A 17,723-nucleotide genomic window follows, 5' to 3' on the forward strand; every position below is an offset into this window, starting at 1 on the left:
AACAAAGTGCAAAACGAAACCGAAACAGTCCTGTCAGGTGCAGAACAGTAAACAGAAAACAACTACCCACAAAACATAGGTGGGGAAAAAGCTACCTAAGTATGGTTCCCAATCAGAGACAACGATAGTCAGCTGTCCCTGACTGAGAACCATACCCGGCCAAAACGAAAAAAGAAATACAAAACATAGAAAAAAGAACAGAATGCCCACCCCAAATCACACCCTGACCAAACCAAAAGAGAGAAATAAAAAGCTCTCTAAGGTCAGGGCGTGACAGTACCCCCCCACCCCCCCACCCCCCCCCCACCCCCCCCCACCCCACCCCAAAGGTGTGGACTCCAGCCGCAAAACCTGAACCTATAGGGGATGGTCTGGGTGGGCATTTCTCCACTGTGGAGGCTCTGGTGCGGAACGTAGACCCACTCAACCTCTGGCTTGGCCCACTTTGGTGGCGCCTCCCGTGCGGGAACCCTCGCTGCCGACCCCGGACCGGGGACCTTCGTAGCGGGCCCCGGACTGGGCACCCTTGTTGAGGGCCCCGGACTGGGCACCCTTGTTGTGGGCCCCGGACTCGGCACCCTTGTTGGGGGCTCCGGACTGGAGGGCGTCGCTGGAGGCTCCGGACTGGAGGGCGACTCTGGAGGCTCCAGACTGGAGGACGTCGCTGGAGGTAGGAGACGCAGAGACAGCCTGGTGCGTGGGGCTGCCACAGGATGAACCGGGCTGTGGGTGAGCACTGGAGCTCTGGTGCGCAGCCTTGGCACCAATCCTCTAGGCTGAATGCCCACTTTAGCCCGGTCCCTCCAGAGTGCAGGCACAGGTTGAACCGGGTGGTGGGGAGCACTGGAGATCTGTTGCTTACCACTCACACCTCTCCACTTGGCTCAATGCCCACTTTAGCCCGTACGGGCGGAGCGTAGGCATAGGACGAACTGAACAGCCCCAGCGCACTGGAGACACAGTGTACAGATCCGGAGCAGGATACCCTGGGCCGAAATGGCGCACCAGAGATCAAGAGTGCTGAGCAGCCATCCTGGCTGGATGCCAACTCTCGCATGGCACTTGCGGAGGGCTGGCATATAGCGCACCGGGCTATGAGCGTGCCCTGGAGACCGTGCGCTTTACCGCATAACACGGTGCCTGACCAGTAACACGCTGCTTCCGGTAAGCATGGGGAGTTGGCTCAGGTCTATAGCCTGACTCCGCCAATCTCCCCGTGTGCCCCCCTCTCGTGCCTGCTTTGCTGACTCACCTCATATTGCTGCCATTCAGCTTAAGCTGCCTCCAGTTCCTTCTTCGGGCGGCGACATTCTGTCTCCAGGGTCCCTTTCCGTCCAGTATCTCCTCCCATGTCCAGGAGTCCTGTACCCTCTGCTCCTCCATACCACGCTGCTTGGTCCGTTTGAGGTGGGTAGTTCTGTAACGGTTGTCGTAGAATCGGACCAAAGCGCAGAGTGGTAAGTGTTCATGACTTCATTTAGCAACTGAACACCAGAACAAAGATAACAAAGTGCAAAACGAAACCGAAACAGTCCTGTCAGGTGCAGAACACTAAACAGAAAACTACCCACAAAACAGGTGGGAAAAACCTACCTAAGTATGGTTCCCAATCAGAGACAACGATAGTCAGCTGTCCCTGATTGAGAACCATACCCGGCCAAAACAAAAGAATTACAAAACGTAGAAAAAAGAACATAGAATGCCCACCCAAATCACACCCTGACCAAACCAAAATAGACATAAAAAGCTCTCTAAGGTCAGGGCGTGACATCACCACTTGAAAATATGAAGAGTGGTACTCATTATTAATGTATTGTATTGTATTTGTTCCAACCATAACACTCTGTTTTCAGCACAAAAAAACAGTATTGCTTTGCCACATTTTTTGCAGAATTACTTTAGTGCGTTGTTGCACACAGGATGCATGTTGTAGAATATTTGTATTCTGTACAGGCTTCCTGCTTTTCACTCTGTCAATTAGGTTAGTATTGTGGAGTAACTACAATGTTGTTGATCAATCCTCAGTTTTCTCTTATCACATCCATTTAACTCGAACTCTTTAAAAAAAAGTCACCATTGACCTCATGGTGAAATCCCTGAGAAGTTTCCTTCCTCTCAATCAAGTTAGTGAGGAAGGACACCTGTATCTTTCTAGTGACAGGGTGTATTGATACACCATCCAAAGTGACGTTCAAATGGATATTCAAGTCTGCTTTTGTTATTTAGCCCATCTACCCATCTGTGAGAAGCGTTGGAATACCTGGTCTTTGTGATTGAATCTGTGTTACAAATTCACTTCTCAACTGAGGGGCCTTAGAGATAATTGTCTGTGTGGGGTACAGAGACGAGGTTGTCATTCAAAAACCATGTTAAACACTATCATTGCACACATAGTGAGTCCATGAAACGTGTTATGCGACTTGTTGTGCACAATTCATTTCTGAACTTATTTAGGCTTGCCATAACAAAGGGGTTGAATACTCATTGACTCAAGAAATGTCTGCTTTTCATTTGTAAACACTTTGAAAACATAATTCCAATTTGATATTATGGGATATTGTGTGTAGGTCAGTGACAAAACATCTCAATGTAATCAAATTGAAATTCAGGCTGTAACCCAACAAAATGTAGAAAAAGTCAAGGGGTGTGAATACTTTCTGAAGACACTGTATTATGCCAATTAGAAATAAGGGGGATGATTAGGTGGCTATGATGGAAGGGGGCCAGGTTGGGAATGTTGCCATGACACCAGGGTTAACATCCCTAGTCTTACAATAAGTGACATGGGATTTTTTATAACCACAGAGAGTCAGGACAACCGTTTAACTTCCTATCAATAAGACAGCACCCTAAGCAGGGAAATGTCACCTAGACTGCTCTGGGATCTCCTTTGACCAGAGAGAAGAGTGGCCCCTACTGACCCTCCAACATCACTTCCAGCAGTTTCCCATCCAGAGACAGAATAAGCCCGTCCCTGCTTAGCTTCAGAGGAAAGCCAGCAGTGGGATGAAGGGTGGTATGCTATTGGTACTGTAGGTGACAACATGTAAAGTGACATGAGATAACATTAAACTACACGTGAAAATATTTTAGCACGTGAAAACATGATCTCGTGAAATAAATGTGACAAATGTACATGCTGTACATGCTGTACATTTGACATGATCGCTTCAATATGACCCCACCTGGGATTTGAAACTCAGAACCACTAAATTTGGGGTACGCTGATCTTTCTGCTGCGCTAAAGAGTCTGTACTTCTGCATTCTCAGAAGTCCCCCACAGATGAATTGTTCGTATACATCTCTGCATATTGCAAAATAATGCCATCTGCACTTCTATTTTAGTTATCAGTTAATCTGACTATTCTGTCATCATTGATTTAATATACTGGATTCAGTAATTTGAGGGTTTTCTGCATAATTGTCTAATGTTGGTGGGGCATATTATTCTGTTTTAATGTTACTCCTGAGTAACTATGATAAATATAATAGGTTTTATTGAGTGTATTTTAAACAAAGCTGAGATTTACAGTGAAGTTCAAAGTTTAGGAATACAGGTGAAATCAGTTATTGACACAGAAACGGTGCCGTGGAAGATTGGAATGCCATGAACCAAGAGATTGTGAGTTTCAATCAAATCGCATTGTATTGGTCACATACACATATTTAGCAGATGTTATTGTGGGTGTGGCGAAATGCTTGTGAGGACATGTTGCATTTAGATTAGTTGTTGATTTAGTCACATGCATAAGGTCAGATGTAATAGCAGTGTACAGTGAAATACTTCAACTCTGAGATCCAACAGTTCAGGTGTAAATGAAACAATAATACAAAATAAAAAAATATATACATATTTACAACTTTGACAATGAAAAGTATAAATGTCCATTAGGTTGTGGGCAGGGTAATTGTCAGTTTCAGGCTGTGATGCAGTTAACATACTAGGCTGTAATGCAGCCCGACAGTGTGCTCTTGATGGTGCTCCTGTAGAATACTGTGAGGCCCCTTGGGAAAAGGCCGAATTTCATCAGCCTCCTGAGGCAAAAGAGTTGCTGTCGAGCCCTCCTCACCTTGGTGTCTGTGTGGTTTGACCATTTCAGCTCCTCTAACATATGTACACCAAGGAACTTTGAGGTTTTGACCATCTCCACGGCAACCCCATTGATGAGGATGGGGGCGTGTCCAATCTGGTTCCTCCTGAGGTCCGCAATCAGCTCCTTTATTTTGCTGAAGGTGAGGGAGTGGGTGTTTACCTGGCACTACACCGGCAGAGTGCCTACCTCCTCCGTGTATGGCGTCTCGCCGCTGTTGGTAATCAGGCCTACTACTGTTGTGTCGCCAGTGAACTTGATGATGGAACTGTGTGAGGCCATGCAGTCGTGGGTATACAAGGAGTACAGCAGATGACTGAGGATGCACCCTTGTGGGGCCCCTGTGTTGAGAATCCGTTTGGATGAGGTAATGTTGCGTATCTTCACCACCTGAGGGCTGCCCGTCAGGAAGTCCTGGACCCAGTTGCATAAGGAAGAGTTCAGTCCCAGGTCTGTGAGTTTTCTGGTGAGCTTAGAGGGCACTATGGTATTGACGGTCGAGCTGTAGTCAATGAACAGCATCCTCAGATATGAAATCCTCTTGTCCGGGTGGGTGAGGGCTGCTTGCAGTGAAATGGCGATTGTGTTGTCCGTGGATCTGTCAGGGGCAGTAGGGGAAATGGAGAGGATCGTGTGTGTCGGGGAGGGAGCATGTGATGTAGTCTTTGACAAGCCCCTCAAAGTATTTCATAATGATGGAATTGAGTGCAATGGGTCGGTAGTCATTTAGTTAAGTTACTTTCTCTTTCTTGGTCAAGTGGATATCTAGAATAATAATTATAGTATAAATAAACAATCACAATGTAATCATGTCAAAGTGAGTCACATGAAAGTTGAAAACACTGTGACTGTGACGTTCCGGGAACATCCTAACAGCAAATTTTAGGGCATCACCTGTGAAATGTAATGTTAAAAATATCCACATCTGAAACGTCATATAAAATATAATCACATGTGAAGTGTTCCAAATGTGAAAGGTTATGTGATCATATGTGAAGATCCATGTGCACAGCTCTCACCCAATTGGAAAAGAGGAATGCATATGTTAGGATTGGCAGGACAGAGAAGCTATGTCTGGTAAGACGAGAGGCGGGGGTGTGTGTCCGTTTGTAAATAACAGCTGGTGCACGATTTCTAATATTAAAGAAGTCTCAAGGTTTTGCTCACCTGAGGTAGAGTACCTCATGATAATCTGCAGACCACATTATCTACCAAGAGAGTTCTCATCTATATCATTCGTAGCCATCTATTTACCACCACAAACCGATGTTGGCACTAAGACCATACTCAACAAGCTGTATAAGGACATAAGCAAACAAGACAATGTGCATCTAGAAGCAGTGCCCCTAGTGGCCTGGGGACTTTAATGCAGGCAAACTTAAATCAGTTTTACCAGATTTCTACCAGCATGTTGAATGTGCAACCAGAGGAAAAAAACTCTAGGCCACCTTTACTCCATACACAGAGATGCATACAAAGCTCTCCCTCGCCCTCCATTTGACAAATCTGACAATAATTCTATCCTCCCGACTCCTGCTTACATGCAAAAACTAAAGCAGGAAGTACCAGTGACTTGCTCCTTACTGAAGTGGTCAGATGACCAATGACATTGAGGAGTATACCACCTCAGTCACCATCTTCATCAATAAGTGCATCGACGACATCGTCCCCACAGTGACCGTACGTACATATCCCAACCTGAAGACATGGATTACAGCGAACATCCACACTGAGCTAAAGGCTAGAGCTGCCGCTTTCATGAAGCGGTACACTAATCCGGACCCTTAAAGAAATCTCACTATGCCCTCAGACGAACCATCAAATAGGCAAAGCGTATAGGGAGGAGGTCAGAGACCTGGCAGTGTGGTGCCTGTTCTTTTAATTTGACTATTTATTACTTTAGTTTATTGACTAAATATTTGTTTAACTCTATCTTGAACTGGATTTTTGGTTAAGGGCTTGTAAGTAAGCATTTCACTGTAAGGTCTACTAAACCTGTTGTATTCGGTGCTCGTGACAAATACAATTTGATTTGGTATGTGTAGTGTTCCAAAACATTTGATTTGATGTGGAATCACATGTTTTTTCCTAATGAGGCAATTAAAAGTTATACTCTTTCAGAATGAATGGCTATTATTCATTTAAAAGGGCTAAAATCTTTGTGGAAATTGCAGATTGCACCTTTAAAATAAAGTACAGTAAGTATAGAGTATGTGGTGATCAGTAACATGAATATGGCATGTTATTTATTTAGAGCTAATATTGGTGCAATGTGACTTTCTTTGTTGTAGTGCTGAATACATACATCAACTCTGGACACTCTGAAGATGATGATGGTAGATATTTGTTCTCTTCATCAAGACTCCATCTCTTAATGCTTCATCCTATTTCTTAATTTGTGATTTTTAAAGTTGATTTTGTCTGGACATATTTTGAGTTTTTAGTGTCTCGAAATAACATGTGTATCATGCTGGTTTGATTTTGTGCAGGAGTGGCAAAGGCTGTTCTGACCATACACCCCAACAGCTCCCAGATATTCAGTGGAGAGTCTGTCACTCTCAGATGTGTCATACAGGGGGGAGGAGTCACTGACCGGGAGTACAGATGGTTAACACCCAGTACAGATCAATGTCCGCAGAAAGAACATGAATGTATTATCAGTGCAGCTGAGTTTTCCCACAGTGGTGACTACAGATGTCTGGGTTCACATCAGCAGCAGGATTCTAAATGGAGTGATGCAGTCAGACTGACAGTGACACGTACATCATCTTATCTCTCATTCACATCTGTGCTTCCATTCTTATAACCACTTGAATTTGGGCACAATTTTAAGGATGCTGTTTAGTTGTTGTAAAAACATCTGTTGTGTGTTTCCTCAGCTCTGCCCAAAGCTGCACTGACTGTGAAGCCAAACCATGTGTTCCCTGGAGAGACAGTTACTCTGATGTGTTCAGTAGGGTCTGACAGTATCTGGAACTATCAGTGGTACAAAGACAGGAATGATAATGTAGTATCACAGTCTGTCAGACACACTATAACAGGAGACACTCTCACCATCAATGGAGCAACAGTGAATGAGGGTCCCTACTGGTGTCAGGGCGAGAGAGAGTCCAGACCCACTTCTTCATCCATCAGTGACCCTGTCACTATCACTGTCAATGGTGAGTAGTGTCATACAGACACTATTTATATTAAGTCAATCATGGTCTGTGTGTCAGTATTCATAGTTATGATAGAAATACAAAGACTTATTTCATTAAAGAAGTATGGTGATCATACTTTGGAAAGATTGGTTCTCAAACTACATTTAATCATGATAGATCAGATTCTATGTATGAATCGACTAACTACATTTAATCATGATAGATCAGATTCTATTTATGAATCAACTAACTACATTTAATCATGATAGAGCAGATTCTATGTATGAATCAACTAACTACATTTAATCATGATAGAGCAGATTCTATGTATGACTCAACTAACTACATTTAATCATGATGGAGCAGATTCTATGTATGAAACAACTAACTTAATGTGTCTTTCTACAGCTCTGCCTGAGGCCTCAGTGAGTGTCTCTCCTCAGGGTCTCCTCTACTCTGGAGAGACAGTCAGTCTGCAGTGTGTCATACCAGACTACACAGACTGGATGTTTCTCTGGTTCAGAGAAAACCAACAGTTTCCCAGTCAGACCAGTAAAAGCATCACATTCCCCATCACTCAGACTGGTCAGTACAGATGTGAAGGGAAGCGGAGAGATCATCCCCGATGGTCACAACCCAGTGAATATGTCACCATAAGTGTCACTGGTAAGTTCCCTACAATTGCTTGTATCACTATATCAGTGTAATATGAAATAGCCAATGTATGTGTCTAATCTCTGTTTCCTCAGCCTTTCCCAAAGCTACACTGACTGTGAAGCCAAACCCGGTGTTCCCTGGAGAGACAGTTACTCTGATGTGTTCAGTTGGGTCTGACAGTATCTGGAGCTATAAGTGGTACAAAGACAGGAATGATAATGTAGTATCCCAGTCTGTCAGACACACTATCACAGGAGACACCCTCACCATCAGTAGAGCTGCTGAGTCTGTCCATGGTCTCTACTGGTGTCAGGGAGAGATCCAGTCCAGATCCATATCATCAATCATCAGTGATCCTGTCACTATCACCCTGAATGGTGAGTAACTACGTTGTGTGTGTTTTTCTTTGTCAAACAGATGGACACTATTTATACTGAGTGCACAAAACATTGAGAACACTGCTCTTTTCATGACATAGACTAAACAGCTGAGACCAATGATCCCTTATTGATGTCACTTGTTAAATCCACTTCAATCTGTGTAGATGAAGGGGAGGAGACCGTTATTAAATAAGGATTTTTAAGCCTTGAGACAATTGAGTCATGGTTTGTGTATGTGTGACATTCAGAAGGTGAATGGGCAAGACAAAAGACTTAAGTGCCTTTGAACGGGGTATGGTAGTAGGTGCCAGGTGCACCGGTTTGTGTCAAGAACTGCAACGTTGCTGGGTTTTTCACACTCAACATTTTCCCATGTATATCTAGAATGTTCCACCACCCAAAAAACATCCAGCCAACTTGACACAACTGTGGGAATTATTGGAGACACCATGGTCCAGTATCCCTGTGGAATGCTTTTGGATCCTTGTAGAGTCCATGCCCCAACAATATGAGGCTGTTCTGGGGGAAAAATGGGTGGGGGGTGCAACTCCATATAAGGAAGGTGTCCTTAATGTTTTGTGCACTCAGGGTATATTGAGTCAATCATGGTCTGTGTGTCAGTATTCTTCGTTATATAACAAAAATATAATCTTTTTTTTTTCTTCTCACAATAAAAGAAATATGGTGATCATATTTTGAAAATATTGGAACATGAACTGCATTTGCCTTAATGTTTGTGTTTTTCTACAGCTCTGCCTGAGGCCTCAGTGAGTGTCTCTCCTCAGGGTCTCCTCTACTCTGGAGAGACAGTCAGTCTGCAGTGTGTCATACCAGGCTACACAGACTGGAGGTACTACTGGTACAAAAACAACCAACACTTTCCTGATGAGACCAGTAAAGTCATAGATATCACCATCCCCATCACCCAGACTGGTCAGGCTGGTCAGTACTGGTGTGAAGGGAACAGAGTGTCTAGACCCACATCTTCACAACCAAGTGATCCTGTCACTCTCACTGTAAAAGGTGAGTTACTTTGTTGTGCTTTATTGATGTTGTTGACTATTTATATTGAGTCAATCATGGTCTGTGTGCCAGAGGTCTGTGTTACAATGAGCTCTAAAATGATTGGGACAGTGAAACATGTTCTGTTGTTCTGTTAAGCAATAACAAACATGTTAATTTAATACAGTACAGAGTCATTGTTAATACACACACTGTATTCTATTGAGAGGAATCTGTCCTGTACACTGACTCATAAACTTCATGTTTGAACATAAAGGAAAACATTTATATAGAGGTTTCATCTTTGTATCTGTGCCATTATGGTGTCTGTTACAACACAAGCAGAACATCTACATGTTAATGTTGCATGTGCCATAATCTACCAACTATGTTACAGAGGACCACCATGTGGGTAGTGGACACTTCAGGAAAAAGAGTAGAGTTTTGAGATGTATAGACAACAGGGAGGTTCCAACCCTCCAAGACCCCAAACATTGACATGTATTTGACCAAAACACTGCTACTACTACTATATACTACTCTACTGTATTGTACCCTGCTCTACTGAACTGTACCCTACTCTATTGTACTGTACCCTACTCTACTGAACTCTACCCTACTCTACTGAACTATACTGAACTGTACCCTACTGAACTGTACCCTACTCTATTGTACCCTACTCTACTGTACTCTACTGTACTCTACTGTACTCTACTGTACTGTACCCTACTCTATTGTACTGTACTCTACTGAACTGTCCCAGAGGACTACCATGTGGGTAGTGGACAAGATCACAATTCAGGAAAAAGTGTAGAGTATTGAGATGTATAGCGAACTGGGAGGTTCCTACCCTCCAAGACCCCAAACATTGCCATCTATTTGATCAAAACATGACTACTATATACTACTGTACTGTACTCTACTCTACTGTACTCTAATGTAATGTACCCTACTCTACTGTACCCTACTCTACTGTACTCTAATGTAATGTACCCTACTCTACTGTACTGTACCCTACTCTACTGTACTCTAATGTAATGTACCCTACTCTACTGTACTCTACTGTACTGTACCCTACTCTACTGTACTCTAATGAAATGTACCCTACTCTACTGTACTCTACTGTACTGTACCCTACTCTACTGTACTGTACTGTACCCTACTCTACTATACTGTACCCTACTCTACTGTCCTCTAATGTAATGTACCCTACTCTATTGTACTGTACCCTACTCTACTGTACTGTACCCTACTCTACTGTACTGTACCCTACTCTACTGTACCCTGCTCTACTGTACTCTACTGTACTCTACCCTACTCTACTCTACTGTACCCTACTCTACTGTACTCTACTGTACTGTACCCTACTCTACTGTACTGTACCCTACTCTACTGTACTCTACTGTACTGTACCCTACTCTACTGTACTGTACCCTACTCTACTGTACTCTAATGTAATATTCCCTACTCTACTGTCCTCTAATGTAATGTACCCTACTCGATTGTACTCTACTGTACTGTACCCTACTCTACTGTACTCTACTATACTGCACCCTACTCTACTGTACTGTACCCTACTCTACTGTACTGTACCCTACTCTATTGTACTGTACTGTACCCTACTCTACTGTACTGTACCCTACTCTACTGTCCTCTAATGTAATGTACCCTACTCTATTGTACTCTACTGTACTGTACCCTACTCTACTGTACTCTACTGTACCCTATTATACTGTACTGTACCCTACTCTACTGTCCTCTAATGTAATGTACCCTACTCTATTGTACTCTACTGTACTGTACCCTACTCTACTGTACTCTTCTGTACTGTACCTGCCTGTAAGATTGGTGCAATAACTACATTTAATCATTATAGATCAGATTCTATGTATGAATCAACTGACTACATTTAATAATGATAGAGCAGATTCTATGTATGCATCAACTAACTACATTTAATCATTATAGAGCAGATTCTATGTATGAATCAACAAACTACATTTAATCATTATAGAGCAGATTCTATGTATGAATCAACTGACTACATACGTCTTTCTACAGCTCTGCCTGAGGCCTCAGTGAGTGTCTCTCCTCAGGGTCTCCTCTACTCTGGAGAGACAGTCAGTCTGCAGTGTGTCATACCAGGCTACACAGACTGGAGGTACAACTGGTACAAAAACAACCAACACCTTCCTGATGAGACCAGCAAAGTCATAGATATCACCATCCCCATCACTCTGACTGGTCAGGCTGGTCAGTACTGGTGTGAAGGGAACAGAGTGTCTAGACCCACATCTTCACAACCAAGTGATCCTGTCACTCTCACTGTAAAAGGTGAGTTACTTTGTTGTGCTTTGTTGATGTTGTTGACTATTTATATTGAGTCAATCATGGTCTGTGTGCCAGAATTCTTAGTTACAATGAGCTCTAAAATGATTGGGACAGTGAAACATGTTCTGTTGTTCTGTTAAGCAATAACAAACATGTTAATTTAATACAGTACAGAGTCATTGTTAATACACACACTGTATTCTATTGAGAGGAATCTGTCCTGTACACTGACTCATACACTTCATGTTTGAACATAAAGGAAAACATTTATATAGAGGTTTCATCTTTGTATCTGTGCCATTATGGTGTCTGTTACAACACAAGCAGAACATCTACATGTTAATGTTGCATGTGCCATAATCTACCAACTATGTTACAGAGGACGACCATGTGGGTAGTGGACACTTCAGGAAAAAGAGTAGAGTATTGAGATGTATGGACAACAGGGAGGTTCCAACCCTCAATGACCCCAAACATTGACATGTATTTGACCAAAACACTAATATACTCTACTGTACTGTACAATACTCTACTGTTCTCTACTGTACTGTACCCTACTCTACTGTAATCTACTGTACTGTACCCTATTCTACTGCAATCTACTGCACTGTACCTTACTGTACTGTACCCTACTCTATTGTACTGTGCTCTCCCGTACTGTACCCTACTCTACTGTACTCTACTGTACTGTACCCTACTCTACTGTACTGTACCCTACTCTACTGTACTGTACCCTACTCTACTGTACTCTACTGTACTGTACCCTACTCTACTGTACTGTACCCTACTCTATTGTACTGTGCTCTCACGTACTCTACCCTACTGTACCCTAAAGTACAGTACGTACCCTACTCTACTGTACTCTACTATACTGTCCCCTGCTCTACTGTACTCGACAGTACTCTACTGTACTGTACCCTACTCTGCTGTACTCTACTTCACTGTCCCCTGCTCTACTGTACTCTAATGTACTCGACTGAACTCTACTGTACTGTACCCTACTCTATTGTACTGTACTCTACTGAACTGTCCCAGAGGACCACCATGTGGGTAGTGCACAAGTGCACAATTCAGGAAAAAGTGTAGAGTATTGAGATGTATAGCGAACTGGGAGGTTCCTACCCTCCAAGACCCCAAACATTGCCATCTATTTGATCAAAACATGACTACTATATACTACTGTACTGTACTCTACTCTACTGTACTCAACTGTACTGTACCCTACTCTACTGTAATCTACTGTACTGTACCCTACTCTACTGTACCCTACTCTACTGTACTCTACCCTACTCTACTGTAATCTACTGTACTGTACCCTACTCTACTGTAGTCAACTGTACTGTACCCTACTCTATTGTACTCTACTGTACTGTACCCTACTCTACTGTACTCTTCTGTACTGTACCTGCCTGTAAGATTGGTGCTCTAACTACATTTAATCATTATAGATCAGATTCTATGTATGAATCAACTAACTACATTTAATCATGATAGAGCAGATTCTATGTATGAATCAACTAACTACATTTAATCATGATAGAGCAGATTCTATGTATGAATCAACTAACTACATGCGTCTTTCTACAGCTCTGCCTGTGGCCTCAGTGAGTGTCTCTCCTCAGGGTCTCCTCTACTCTGGAGAGACAGTCAGTCTGCAGTGTGTCATACCAGGCTACACAGACTGGAGGTACTACTGGTACAAAAACAACCAACACTTTCCTGATGAGACCAGTAAAGTCATAGATATCACCATCCCCATCACCCAGACTGGTCAGGCTGGTCAGTACTGGTGTGAAGGGAACAGAGTGTCTAGACCCACATCTTCACAACCAAGTGATCCTGTCACTCTCACTGTAAAAGGTGAGTTACTTTGTTGTGCTTTATTGATGTTGTTGACTATTTATATTGAGTCAATCATGGTCTGTGTGCCAGAATTCTTAGTTACAATGAGCTCTAAAATGATTGGGACAGTGAAACATGTTCTGTTGTTCTGTTAAGCAATAACAAACATGTTAATTTAATACAGTACAGAGTCATTGTTAATACACACACTGTGTTATATTGAGAGGAGTCTGTCCTGTACACTGACTCATACACTTCATGTTTGAACATAAAGGAAAACATTTATATAGAGGTTTCATCTTTGTATCTGTGCCATTATGGTGTCTGTTACAACACAAGCAGAACATCTACATGTTAATGTTGCATGTGCCATAATCTACCAACTATGTTACAGAGGACCACCATGTGGGTAGTGGACACTTCAGGAAAAAGAGTAGAGTATTGAGATGTATAGACAACAGGGAGGTTCCAACCCTCAAAGACCCCAAACATTGACATGTATTTGACCAAAACACTGCTACTACTACTATATACTACTCTACTGTACTCTACTGTACTGTACCCTACTCTACTGTCCTCTAATGTACTGTATCCTACTCTACTGTACTCTACTGTACTGTACAATACTCTACTGTACTCTACTCTATTGTACTGTGCTCTACTGTATACCCTACTCTGTTGCACTGTGCTCTACTGAACTGTACCCTACTCTATTGTACTGTGCTCTACTGTATACCCTACTCTGTTGCACTTTTCCCTACTGAACTGTACCCTACTCCCCTGCTCTACTGTATAGCGAACTGGGAGGTTCCTACCCTCCAAGACCCCAAACATTGCCATCTATTTGACCAAAACACTACTACTATATACTACTGTACTGTACCCTACTCTACTGTCCTCTAATGTAATGTACCCTACTCTACTGTACTCTACTGTACTCAACTGTACTGTACCCTACTCTAATGTACTCTACTGTACTCAACTGTACTGTACTCTACTCTACTGTACTCTACTGTACTGTACCCTACTCTACTGTACTCTACTCTACTGTACTGTACCCTACTCTACTGTACTCTACTGTACTGTACCCTACTCTTATGTACTCTACTGTACTGTACCCTACTCTACTGTACTCTACTGTACTCAACTGTACTGTACCCTACTCTACTGTACTCAACTGTACTGTACCCTACTCTACTGTACTCAACTGTACTGTACCCTGCTCTACTGTACTCTACTGTACTGTACCCTACTCTATTGTACTCTACAGTACTGTACCCTACTCTACTGTACTCTACTGTACTATACCCTACTCGAATGTACTCTACTGTACTGTACATTACTCTACTGTACTCTACTGTACTGTACCTTACTGTACTGTACTCTACTGTACTATACCCTACTCTAATGTACTTGAATGTACTGTACCCTACTCTACTGTACTCTACTGTACTGTACCCTACTCTATTGTACTGTGCTCTACTGAACTGTACCCTACTCTACTGTACCCTACTCTATTGTACTGTGCTCTACTGATCTGTACACTACTTTGTTGCACTGTACTCTTCTGAAGTGTACCCTACTCTATTGTACTGTGCTCTACTGAATTATACCCTACTCTATTGCACTGTGCTCTACTGTACTGTACCCTACTCTATTGTACTGTGCTCTACTGTATACCCTACTCTGTTGCACTGTGCTCTACTGAACTGTACCCTACTCTATTGTACTGTGCTCTACTGTATACCCTACTCTGTTGCACTTTTCCCTACTGAACTGTACCCTACTCTATTGTACTGTGCTCTACTGTATACCCTACTCTGTTGCACTGTGCTCCACTGAACTATACCCTACTCTATTGTACTGTACTCTGCTGAATTGTACCCTACTCTACTGTACTGTAGTTTATTGAACTATACCCTACTCTATTGTACTGTGCTCTACTGCACTGTAACCTACTCTATTATACTGAACTCTACTGTACTCTACTAAACTGTTCCCTACTCTAACATACTGTGCTCTACTGAACTATACTATTTTGTACTGTACTCTTCTGTGCTCTACTGTACTGTACCCTAGTCTACTGTATTCTACTGTACTGTACCCTACTCTAATGTACTCTACTGTACTGTACCCTACTGTACTCTACTGTACTCTACCTTACTGTACTGTACCCTACTCTATTGTACTGTGCTCTCCCTTACTGTACCCTATTCTACTATTGTACTGTGCTCTACTGAACTGTACCCTACTCTACTGTACTCTACTGTACTGTACTGTACCCTACTCTATTGTACTGTGCTCTCCCTTACTGTACCCTATTCTACTGTACTCAACTGTACTGTACCCTACTCTATTGTACTGTGCTCTACTGAACTGTACCCTACTCTACTGTACTGTGCTCTACTGAACTGTACCCTACTCTATTGTACTGTGCTCTACTGAACTGTACCCTACTCTACTGTACTGTACTCTACTGAACTGTTTTCTGCTGAACTGTACCCTACTCTATTGTACTCTAGTTGACCTTATTGTACTGTTTTCTGCTGAACTCTGCCCTACTCTGTTGTACTGTGTTCTACTGAACTGTACCCTACTCTATTGTACTGTGCTCTACTGTACTGTACCTTAATCTGCTGTGCTCTAATGAACTATACCCTACTCTTTTGTACTGTGCTCTACTGAACTGTACTCTACTCTACTTGAATGTATTGTACTGTGTTCTACTGAACTGTACCCTACTCTGTTGTGCTGTGCTCTACTGAACTCTACCCTACTCTACTGTACTCTACTTGAAGGTATTGTACTGTTCTCTACTGTACTGTACTGTGTTCTACTAAACTGTACCCTACTCAACTGTACTCTACTTGAACGTATTCTACTGTAGTCTACTGTACTGTACCTTACTGTACTGTACCCTACTCTATTGTACTGTGCTCTACTGAACTGTACCCTACTCTGTTGCACTGTACTCTACTGAAGTGTACCCTACTTTATTGTACTGTGCTCTACTGAACTGTACCCTACTCTATTGTACTGTGCTCTACTGAACTGTACCCTACTCTATTGTACTGTGCTCTACTGTATACCCTACTCTGTTGCACTGTGCTCTACTGAACTATACCCTACTCTGTTGCACTGTGCTCTACTGAACTGTACCCTACTCTATTGTACTGTGCTCTACTGTTCACTACTCTATTATACTGTGCTGTACTGAACTGTACCCTACTCTATTGTACTGTGCTCTACTGAACTGTACCTTACTCTGTGCACTGTACTCTACTGAAGTGTACCCTACTCTGTTGCACTGTGCTCTACTGAACTAGACCTTACTCTATTGCACTGTGCTCTACTGAACTGTACCCTACCCTATTGTACTGTGCTCTACTGTACTCTACTGAACTGTATCCTACACTACTGATCTGTACTCTACTGTACTCTAGTTGAATGTATTGCACTGTAGTCTCCTGAACTATACCTTACTCTACTGTTCTGTGCTCTACTAAACTATACCGATCTCTATTGTACTCTGCTCAACTGTACTGTACACTACTCTATTGTACTGTACTCTACTGAACTGTAGTTTATTGAACTGTACCCTACTACATTGTACTGTGCTCTACTGAACTGTACCCTACTCCATTGTACTGTGCTCTACTGTACTGTACCCTACTCTGTTGTACTGTGCTCTACTGAAACGTTACCCACCCTATTGTACTGTAATTTACTGAACTGAACCGTATTCTGCTGTACTGTGCTCTACTGAACTGTACCCTACCCTATTGTACTATAAACTAATCTACTGTGCTGTGTTCTACTGAACTGTACCCTGCTCTATTGTATTGGTTATATTATGCTTGTGTGTGGCTTCTCGGCCATGGAAACCCATATCATGAAGCTCCCGACAAACATTTATTGTGCTGAGTTTGCTTCTAGAGGCAGTTTGGAACGCAGTAGTTAGTGTTTCAACCGAGGACAGAATTTTTTTACACGCTCTGCACCTCAGCACTCGACGGTCCCTTTCTGTGCGCTTGTGTGGCCTACCATATTAAAGCTGAGCCACTGTGGCTCCTAGACATTTCCACGTCACAATAACAACACATACAGTTGACTACAGTTAGCTCTAGCATGGTAGAAATTTGACAAACTGACTTGTTAGACAGGTGGCATCCTATGACGGCGTCACATTGAAAGTCACTTAGCTCTTCAGTAAGGCCATTCTACTGCCAATGTTTGTCTATAGAGAGTGCATGGCTGTGTGCTTGATTTTATACATG

General features: G+C 42.7%; 1 protein-coding gene across 7 annotated transcripts in view; it reads left to right on the forward strand.

The window, feature by feature from the left end:
- Positions 1-17,723, forward strand: part of LOC118936439 (basement membrane-specific heparan sulfate proteoglycan core protein-like) — a 100,266-nt gene that overhangs the window by 63,610 nt on the left and 18,933 nt on the right. For 2 of the 7 annotated variants that reach the window (XM_036987400.1, XM_036987402.1), the window contains exons 2-7: positions 6,383-6,427; positions 6,581-6,850; positions 6,971-7,252; positions 7,643-7,900; positions 7,984-8,268; positions 13,192-13,464. The exons of 2 other annotated variants lie outside the window; for them this stretch is intronic. In XM_036987400.1, the coding sequence (XP_036843295.1) occupies positions 6,383-6,427; positions 6,581-6,850; positions 6,971-7,252; positions 7,643-7,900; positions 7,984-8,268; positions 13,192-13,464 (1,413 nt within the window). The remainder of the gene's footprint in view (positions 1-6,382; positions 6,428-6,580; positions 6,851-6,970; positions 7,253-7,642; positions 7,901-7,983; positions 8,269-13,191; positions 13,465-17,723) is intronic. 3 more of the 7 variants (XM_036987401.1, XM_036987406.1, XM_036987405.1) reach the window with 3 other exon arrangements.

This window comes from Oncorhynchus mykiss, chromosome 9, assembly GCF_013265735.2.
Source record: "Oncorhynchus mykiss isolate Arlee chromosome 9, USDA_OmykA_1.1, whole genome shotgun sequence".
NCBI lineage: Eukaryota > Metazoa > Chordata > Actinopteri > Salmoniformes > Salmonidae > Oncorhynchus > Oncorhynchus mykiss.